The sequence below is a fragment of the Scomber japonicus genome, chromosome 20 (genome assembly GCF_027409825.1).
Source record: "Scomber japonicus isolate fScoJap1 chromosome 20, fScoJap1.pri, whole genome shotgun sequence".
Lineage (NCBI taxonomy): Eukaryota > Metazoa > Chordata > Actinopteri > Scombriformes > Scombridae > Scomber > Scomber japonicus.
Genome location: NC_070597.1, coordinates 935,843 through 945,993, shown reverse-complemented (window position 1 = coordinate 945,993; position 10,151 = coordinate 935,843). Strand labels below are relative to the sequence as shown.

The window sequence follows — 10,151 nt, the reverse complement described above, 5'->3', positions numbered from 1 at the left end:
AGCCTTCTTCAATGCAGTATGATGTTCATTTGGGACATTTTGGCCTCCCTGATTTTATATGTGACGATAAAGCAGGGTATGCATTAGGGCGTGGCTACGTCCTGATTGACAGGTTGATTGACCAATGTCCTTGAGATCCAGCCCTCGCAACCAATCGCAGCCTCCCCGCTCCGCCGTTGGCTCCGCCTATACTTCCGTCCATGGCCCCACCTCATGCCCATATAAGTAGAATCCGTGTTCTTTTTTTCCCAGCATGCACCTGAAATCCTCACCACTGCTGATGGTGAGGATGTCATACTGTACAACCTCATGTCAAAAAACACAAACTATCCCTTTAACACTTTGGACCCAGTTGCAAAATGTTGCAAAATGTCCATGTTTGACCTTTTAAACCCAGGTGAGACCTTTAAATGGTTAACAGTAGAGACAGGAGACACGTCGCCATCTAGTGGACCATCAATGCTACTGCAAACAGCTGGATTAGTCTTTTCTTTTAATGACGTGAGAGGAAACCTGCACCTGTAAAAGCTCCGAAGCAGGTTGTGATGAAATATGATGTTGGATGATGATAACAGCAGAAACCCTGTCAGACCTCATGAGATGTGAAACAGTCTCAGGAGTAAACAGGAAGTAGTGTACAGGTGATGAGCGTCAGTGACAGGAGCAAACAGGAAGTAGTGTACAGGTGATGAGCATCAGTGACAGGAGCAAACAGGAAGTAGTGTACAGGTGATGAGCATCAGTGACAGGAGCAAACAGGAAGTAGTGCACAGGTGATGAGCATCAGTGACAGGAGCAAACAGGAAGTAGTGTACAGGTGATGAGCATCAGTGACAGGAGCAAACAGGAAGTAGTGTACAGGTGATGAGCATCAGTGACAGGAGCAAACAGGAAGTAGTGTACAGGTGATGAGCGTCAGTGACAGGAGCAAACAGGAAGTAGTGTACAGGTGATGAGCGTCAGTGACAGGAGCAAACAGGAAGTAGTGTACAGGTGATGAGCGTCAGTGACAGGAGCATGTGATGTCCAACAGAAGGAGACAGAGACCAAGTAGACCAGCTGCTCCTCAGACAGGAAGTCATGAATGTGTCTGTGAGGACTGTTAACCCTTCACATCCTGTTCACATTCTCTCCTTCCTTCTGTCCTTCTTTCCTTCCCTCCCTTCCTCCTACCTTCCCTCCTTCCTCCCTCCCTCCCTTCTTTCCTTCCTTCTGTCCTTCTTTCCTTCCCTCCCTCCTTCCTTCTTCCTCCCTTCCTTCCTTCTGTCCTTCTTTCCTTCCCTCCCTCCTTCCTTCTTCCTTCCTCCCTTTCTTCCTCCCTCCCTTCCTTCCTCCTTCCTTTCCTTTCCTTCCTTCCTTGACTGGAGGACAACAGGAGAGTTAAAGCTTGATTCATGTTTCAGAGCAGAGAGACTAAACATCTCCTATCACTCAACATCACGTTTTACCTCAGACATGAAAATATAACACAGACATAATGATGGAAATGTATTTAAAGGTAAAATGAGCAGAGGAAGGAAGGAGGGGAGGAGGGAAGGAAAGGAGGGAGCAGCAGAGCTTTGTGGAAGTGTGGAGTTTATTGTAGAACCATTGGAGCCATCAGTCTTCACTGCTACATCATAAAGTGTGTGTGTGTGTGTGTGTGTGTGTGTGTGTCTGTGTGTGTGTGTAGACTCAGGAGGATCGGGACACTCGGAGGTTTCAGTTGAAGATCGCTGAGCTCAGCTCCGTCGTCAGGAAGCTGGAGGATAGAAACGCTCTGCTGTCTGAAGAACGCAACGAACTGGTAACTCTCTGCTTCCTTCACTGGGTTCACTGGTTCCACTGGTGTTATACTTTATGGTTTATGGCTTTTACATACTTTTGTGTTTAATATATTATTTTGCATGTTTTATGTATTTTTTGTATTTGATGAATCAGTGTAATCTGAGGTGTATTACAATCTGAGGTGTGTTATAATCTGAGGTGTGTTATAATCTGAGGTGTGTCTGGTGTGTTTGAGCAGCTGAAGAGGCTGAGGGAGGCAGAGAGTCAGTTTCTTCCTCTCCTGGATAAGAACAAGCGTCTGAGCAGGAAGAATGAAGAGCTGGCCCTCGCTCTGCGTCGCCTCGACAACAAGCTCCGCTTCGTCACCCAGGAGAACATGGAGATGGTAACTATGGTAACCCCTGACCCCGTACTCCTGAGTGCTGGTTCTCTCCCAGTTACACCTGTTTGTAGCCCCCCCCTGTCGGCGGTTACCGCGGTAACGGCCGTGTGTCTGTCGCGACCCACAGAGGAGACCCAGCTCGCTGAATGACCTGGACCGCAGCCACTCCAGCAGTTACCATGGTTACAGCCAAGAGGACCGAGAGATGGAGTTCCTACGACTTCAAGTTCTGGAGCAGCAGCACATCATAGATGACCTGTCAAAGGTATGACTACTACAAATACTACTACTAATACTACGAATACTACTACTGTTAATACTACTACTAATACTACTAATAATACTACTACCTTCTTTTTTTTAACAGTTACTAACCAACTTTATCTAAACTCTTTTCCAGGCTCTGGAAACAGCTGGTTATGTAAAGAATGTAATAGTAAGTATTGAGTAGTACTGCAACTGTTACTGAGTACTAGGGATGTCCGATACTATCGGCCGATATTTACTTAAAAATGTAATATCGGGAAGTATCGTAACCAGTAAAGCCGATATGGAGCATCCCTGCTGAGTACTGCTGCTGTCTGTAACGTAGCAGACGATGAGTTCAGGTGTCTGAATGTTCGGATGTTTTTTGTGTTTCAGGAGAGAGACATGTTACTGAGGTACCGACGGCAGGAGTCTGTGAGGAGGAAACGCACCTTCAGAGCCTGCAGGGTGAGACTGTCTGTCTGCGTCTGTGTGTCCACACCGCCTCCAGGGGGGGTAGCTGAAAACACTGTGTGTGTGTGTGTGTGTGTGTGTGTGTGTGTGTGTGTGTGTGTGTGTGTGTGTGTGTGTGTGTGTGTGTGTGTGTGTGTGTGTTCACAGGTCATAGAGACATTTTATGGCTACGATGAAGAAGCATCGGTGGACTCTGATGGATCGTCTTTGTCCTTTCACACCGACCGAACCCCCGACACTGAACCAGACGAGGTACACACACACACACACACACACACACACACACACACACACACACACACACACACACACACACACACACACTTACCCTTTGTTGCAGGTGTGTGTCCGTGAGGAGGCGGAGATCCGTTACCGTCAGCTGACTCAGGAGTATCAGGCGCTGCAGCGAGCGTACGCGCTGCTGGCGGAGACGAGCGGAGGAAACTACGACGCTGAGAAGGAGATCAAGGTGAGGCAGCCTCTGAGCAAGGCACCATCAGTCTACTTCCTGTAGAGCAGCAAGGCACCATCAGTCCGCTTCCTGTAGAGCAGCAAGGCACCATCAGTCTACTTCCTGTAGAGCAGCAAGGCACCATCAGTCTGATCAGTCTGCTTCCTGTAGAGCAGCAAGGCACCATCAGTCTACTTCCTGTAGAGCAGCAAGGCACCATCAGTCCGCTTCCTGTAGAGCAGCAAGGCACCATCAGTCCGCTTCCTGTAGAGCAGCAAGGCACCATCAGTCTACTTCCTGTAGAGCAGGAAGGCACCATCAGTCTACTTCCTGTAGAGCAGCAAGGCACTAACAGCTCGATGGTTCTTCTCTGTTTCAGACCAGAGAACAGCTGCTCACTGAAATCAGTCAATACCAGAGCAGAGTGGAAGATCTGGAATCAGCACTGAAAGAACAAGGACTGGTAATATACACACACACACACACACACACACACACACACACACACACACACACACACACACACATACACACATACACACACACACACCTGTTTTTACTACGTCGTGGGGACCCTGGCTGGGGTCCAGTCTTTCTAAAGGGTCTAGAGATGTGATTTTAACTCCTAAATTCATCATAATTCTGTTTGAACATAAAATGACTTGAAATATCAAAAACTCACATAAATCTGAAACCTGAACTTTGCCCCCCTTGTTGGGACCCATAATGCTAACGCCTATTAGCATACAGTTGACATCACTGTTGGCCACAGTACAATTCATATTCAGTATTTGAACAAATGTTGGATTGGAACCCAGGGGGCTAATCGCTAAGCTAATATGCTAATACAAAGCTAACATGCTAATATACACATTTACACACTTTGTCAGGAAAAGGTCCCCACACTGCAGTACCGTGTGTGACCTCTGGGGTTCACACACATACAGGAAAACCAACCTTGTGGGGACCAGGCCTATCAAGAGGCTGTTTGCTATTGATTCCAATGCTCGTTACCATGGAAACCAGGAGTCGGTCCCCACAGGGTTAGTGATGTGTCAGGTTGCGGTCCCCACCAGGATAGAAAAACGAACCACACACACACACACACACACACACACACACACACACACACACACACAGTCAGAGCGATGAGCCTATCAGAGATTGAAGCTCAACAGAAACATTGGTCCTTAGACAAGGTGAGATCATTCTCTGCATTCTGATTGGTTCCAGGGAAGACTCCTGGGCGTCTTCATGCTGACAGAGAACCAATGAGAACCAGACAGAGAACCAATGAGAACCAGACAGAGAACCAATGAGAACCAGACAGAGAACCAATGAGAACCAGACAGAGGTAGAACAAACCGTAGCGAGTAGAACCAGGAGGCCAATCATGTGCCATAAAGAGACAAACCAATCACAGCGTCTCCTATGATCAGCTGATCACCTGCACAGGGAAACTCAGCCGGGTGGAGACAGGGACACTCAGCCGGGTGGAGACAGGGACGCTCAGCCGGGTGGAGACAGACACAGGGACACTCAGCTGGGCGGAGAGACATTCAGCCGGGTGGAGACAGACACAGGGACACTCAGCCAGGTGGAGACAGACACAGGGACACTCAGCCGGGTGGAGACATACACAGGGACACTCAGCCGGGCGGAGACAGACACAGGGACACTCAGCCGGGTGGAGACATACACAGGGACACTCAGCCGGGTGGAGACATACACAGGGACACTCAGCCGGGCGGAGACAGGGACACTCAGCCAGGCGGAGACAGGGACACTCAGCTGGGTGGAGACAGACACAGGGACACTCAGCCGGGCGGAGACAGGGACACTCAGCTGGGTGGAGACAGAGACAGAGACACTCAGCCGGGTGGAGATAGACACAGGGACACTCAGCCGGGTGGAGACAGACACAGGGACACTCAGCCGGGTGGAGACAGACACAGGGACACTCAGCCGGGTGGAGACAGACACAGAGACACTCAGCCGGGTGGAGACAGAGACACTCAGCCGGGTGGAGACAGACACAGGGACACTCAGCCGGGTGGAGACAGACACAGAGACACTCAGCCGGGTGGAGACAGAGACACTCAGCCGGGTGGAGACAGAGACACTCAGCCGGGTGGAGACAGACACAGGGACACTCAGCCGGGTGGAGACAGCAGCCTGTTGGCTCTCTGTGGTACATGACCGACCTCTGATGTAGAACATAGAACATAGAACGTAGAACGTAGAATAGGTCTGTTAGAGGTTTGAAAATAGTATTCAGTTGTTGATTCCTGTCTCTCTCCCTCTCTCTCTCCTGTCTCTCTCTCAGGATGTGAAGTGGGTGGAGGAGAAGCACCTGTTGTATCAGAGGAACCAGCAGTTGGTGGAGAAGGTGAAGTGTGTTATCAGTGGTGATGTTGTCTGCAGGTGGGTGAGGACAGAGAGGATCATGGGATTTGTGGTTCTCCTGGTGCAGGTGAGACAGATGGAAGGTGAAGAGCTGCGGCTGCAGAACGACATCCAGGACGTCAGAGACCAGAACGAGCTGCTGGAGTTCAGGATCCTGGAGCTGGAGGTGAAAACAGTCAGTGAGACGTTTAAACACAGCGTTAAAACAAGCAGGCCAATGACACGCTGTCTCTCTGTTTCTATGGCAACCACGTTTACCTGTCCAGGAGAGGGAGCGACGCTCGCCCGGCATTAACTTCCAACAACTACATTTCCCAGAAGGCCTCAGTCCTCTGCAGATCTACTGTGAGGCAGAGGGAGTCACTGTGAGTACACCTGAACACACCATGAACACACCTGAACTCACAGAAACACACCTGAACTCACAGAAACACACCTGAACACACCATGAACTCACCTGAACACACCTGAACTCACCTGAACACACCTGAACTCACCTGAACACACCTGAACTCACCTGAACACACCTGAACACACCTAAAACACACCTTAACACACCTGAGTACACCTGAACACACCTGATTACACCTGAACACACCATGAACACACCATGAACACACCATGAACACACCTGAGTACACCTGAACACACCTGAGTACACCTGAACACACCTAAAACACACCTGAGTACACCTGAAACACACCATGAACTCACCTGAACACACCTGAACTCACCTGAACACACCTTAACACACCTGAACACACCTGAGTACACCTGAACACACCTGAACACACCATGAACACACCATGAACACACCATGAACACACCTGAGTACACCTGAACCACATCGGAACTCACCTGAACTCACCTGAACACACCACGAACACACCATGAACACACCTGAACTCACCATGAACACACCAGAACACACCATGAACACACCTGAGTACACCTGAACACACCTGAGTACACTTGAACACACCATGAACACACCTGAACACACCTAAGTACACCTGAACACACCATGAACACACCTGAACCACATCAGAACTCACCTGAACACACCTGAGTGCACCTGAAAAACACCTGAACGCACCTGAACACACTTGAACTCATCTGAACACACCTGAACACACCTGAGTACACCTGAACACACCTGAAACACACCTGAACACACCTGAGTACACCTGAACTCACCTGAACACACCATGAACACACCTGAGTACACATGAACTCACCTGAACACACCATGAACACACCTGAACACACCTGAGTACACCTGAACACACCATGAACACACCTGAACACACCATGAACACACCTGAACTCACCTGAACACTCCTGATAACACCTGAACACACCTGAGTGCACCTGAACACACCATGAACACACCTGAAACTCACCTGAACACACCAGAGTACCCCTGAACACACCATGAACACACCTGAACACACCATGAACACACCATGAACACACCTGAACACTCCTGATAACACCTGAACACACCTGAGTGCACCTGAACTCACCTGAACACACCATGAACACACCTGAGTACACCTGAGTACACCTGAACCACACCTGAACTCACCTGTTGATTTAAACATGAACCTGAGTGAAGTGTCTTTGTCTTGAACAGGACATCGTGATCAGTGAGCTGATGAAGAAGTTGGACATTCTGGGAGATAACGCCGTAAGTGTATGTTGCATTTATTATGTACATGTATGTGTCCGTCACCCAGTCTGTGTTTAACCGTCATGTGACATACATGAGACACGTTGACTCTGATTATTAAATGTTCTTTACTTATAGAAATGTTCTGTACTTATTAGGGCTGTCAAGCGATTAATCGCAGAGTTTCCATAGTTAATCACGATTAATGGTGTTTTGAATGTCATGTTTAAAATCCTGTTATTTTCCATTTGAAGGCAGTTTTAAGCCCATAATGTAAAGCATTTCTTACCAGAGTGTCTTAACTGGGAATCAATCACGGCTCTGCTGCGACTCCCACACTCCAAAATGGTCCTTTGGTGGAGCTGAGGCTGGCTTGGCTGCACCTGGGTGTTTAGCGTGGAGGTGCTAACTCAAACTCCACGTACACGTAAACTCCGTTTGACACAGGTTGCATTTTACTTTTGACTTGTCAACTGAAGCGTCTGGAAGTGTTTTAAAGTTAAACAAGCCGTTCAAAAGTCCAGTAGCTCTCTTACTTTCCATCAGCGCGGTAGGTTTACTGCAGGAGGCCACTTCAAAGCATAGCGCTACAGCTAGAGGAGCCGTCTACGGGGGAGTAGAAGGGACAAAAAGGCTTGCTACATTAAAATGAGATAAAAAAAAATTTACGTGTTATGGATTGCATTAATCTAATCGCGATTAACGCGTTAACGCTGACAGCCCTATATAATATATAAATGTTCTGTACTCATATAGCGCCTCTCTCGTCTTTACGAACACTCAAAGCTCTTTACATCACATCTCTTTCACACACTGATGGCAGCAGCACCAACCTGCTCATCAGGAGGAAGTTAAACATTCATTCTCATTCACACCGTTGGCATAGCAACGGGAGCAATTTGGGGTTAAGTGTCTTGCCCAAGGACACATGGACATGAGGACTGGAGGAGCCGGGAATCGAACCGCCGATCTTCCAATTGGAGGACGACCGCTCTACCTGACATGATGACATGATGACGTGTTTTTGACGTGTTGACGTGTTTTGTGTTTTTGACCTGTGGGATTTTTGTCTTTTTCTTGATGTTTTACGGCAGAATCTGTCCAATGAGGAGCAGGTGGTGGTGATTCACGCCCGGACGGTGCTCACGCTGTCTGAGAAGGTAACAGACACACTTCCTGATACTGTGATGGAAACACAGTGAAGTCGAACCCTCATCACTCTCTTTCTCTATTGGCTGGAAAAAAAACTAAAAGTTGACAAACTTCAGTACAATTTTGAGTCGCCATTTGGTCCAATTAGAAATGTTCACTGAAGGAACAGCTGAGCTCAGTAAAAGCTGATTAACATGTTCCATCTGGTTAGCTTCATGTGTTCTGGTGTTACTGGGTTTCTGTATCTCATCATGTTTTTTGCCTTAAAGCCGTAACGTCCTGCCAGCCTGACTGACTGTCTCCTTCTTGTCCACCTGTCTGTCTCTGATCAGTGGTTGGAGTCCATTGAAGTGACGAAGTCCGCACTGCAGCAGAAGATGTTGGACATCGCGAGCGAGAAGGTAAAAAAGGATTCTTTAAATTCTTCTTTGAGGTGTTTCAGATGGCAGAGACTGCAGCTGGTGAAGCCCTCTGCTAGCATGTAGCTGTTCTAACACCAGCTAGCACATCAGATACTCTACAGCTCCAAACCTCTGGAGTTAACAGTCCTGTTCGGGTCAAGTCTCAGTTATCATCTCACAGTCCATGTATTCATTATGTGGATCAGAGAGATGGAAGCTTCCTCTAAACCACAACGTCTCCATACTGCTGAGTTCCACCTGAAGGACCTTGTTGAACTCATCTGACCTCATCGCCATGGTGACACAATGACTAAGTTTCTTATGGCTCTAATTTAACAATATAACTGTTACTGTTCTCACTTCATTGGTTGCCAGAGAAGCAAATCAGAAAGTTTGTGAGTAACAGCAGTTCAGCAGTGGCCCCTGACCTCTGACCTCTGACCCCTGACCCCTGACCTCTGACCCCTGACCTCTGACCCCTAACCTCTGACCTCTGACCTCTGTTGTTGTTCTGTAGGATCTGTTCAGTAAACAGAAAGGTTACCTGGATGAAGAGCTGGACTACAGGAAGCAGTCGATGGATCAGGCTCATAAGGTGAGTGTGACGCTCTGTGGAACGACAGGAAACAGAAGTCTGAACAGTGTTGACTTTTGAAACGTGTGTCTGTGATGCAGAGGATCCTGGAGCTGGAGGCCATGTTGTTTGAGGCTCTGCAGCAGGAGGAGGACTCCAGGATGGCAGGATTAAAGATGGAGGAGGCTCGTCTGACCGAAACACTGACGGAGGAAGAGAGGGAGGGGCTTAGGAGAGCCATGGACCAATGGAAAAGAAGTGTAATGTGCGAGCTGAGAGAGAGAGATTCCCAGATCCTCAGAGAGAGGATGGAGCTGCTGCAGCTCACACAGCAGGTGAGCTGGAGAAAGATCAGCTGACTGAAGAACAGACTCACCTGTGAAGCTGTGAAACCAACACCATGCTTTTATGTTTCAGAGGAACAAGGACCTGGAGGAATTTATAGAAGCACAGAAGCGTCAGATCAAAGAACTGGAGGAGAAGGTAAAAGAGTCCAGGCTCCTAACTCTAAACAGCTGATCCCGTCGCCATGGTAACAAAGAATTAACTCTTCTTTTCTGCTTCTTTTCTTCCAGTTTCTATTCCTGTTTCTATTCTTCTCTTTGGCCTTCATCCTCTGGTCCTAA

At 48.3% G+C, this 10,151-nt stretch overlaps 1 protein-coding gene across 9 annotated transcripts in view; it reads left to right on the top strand.

Moving 5' to 3' along the window:
• Positions 1–10,151, top strand: part of jakmip3 (Janus kinase and microtubule interacting protein 3) — a 20,480-nt gene extending 10,329 nt beyond the window's left edge. For 2 of the 9 annotated variants that reach the window (XM_053341626.1, XM_053341623.1), the window contains 18 exons: positions 1,673–1,786; positions 2,006–2,161; positions 2,277–2,414; positions 2,550–2,585; positions 2,792–2,863; positions 3,017–3,121; positions 3,210–3,338; positions 3,700–3,783; positions 5,647–5,714; positions 5,799–5,892; positions 5,993–6,091; positions 7,363–7,422; positions 8,493–8,558; positions 8,883–8,951; positions 9,469–9,546; positions 9,627–9,860; positions 9,943–10,008; positions 10,101–10,151. In XM_053341626.1, coding sequence (XP_053197601.1) covers positions 1,673–1,786; positions 2,006–2,161; positions 2,277–2,414; positions 2,550–2,585; positions 2,792–2,863; positions 3,017–3,121; positions 3,210–3,338; positions 3,700–3,783; positions 5,647–5,714; positions 5,799–5,892; positions 5,993–6,091; positions 7,363–7,422; positions 8,493–8,558; positions 8,883–8,951; positions 9,469–9,546; positions 9,627–9,860; positions 9,943–10,008; positions 10,101–10,151 — 1,719 coding nt within the window. Of the gene's footprint in view, positions 1–749; positions 774–1,545; positions 1,570–1,672; positions 1,787–2,005; positions 2,162–2,276; positions 2,415–2,549; positions 2,586–2,791; positions 2,864–3,016; positions 3,122–3,209; positions 3,339–3,699; positions 3,784–5,646; positions 5,715–5,798; positions 5,893–5,992; positions 6,092–7,362; positions 7,423–8,492; positions 8,559–8,882; positions 8,952–9,468; positions 9,547–9,626; positions 9,861–9,942; positions 10,009–10,100 lie in introns of all 9 variants that reach the window. The other 7 variants (XM_053341624.1, XM_053341622.1, XM_053341621.1 and 4 more) reach the window with 7 other exon arrangements.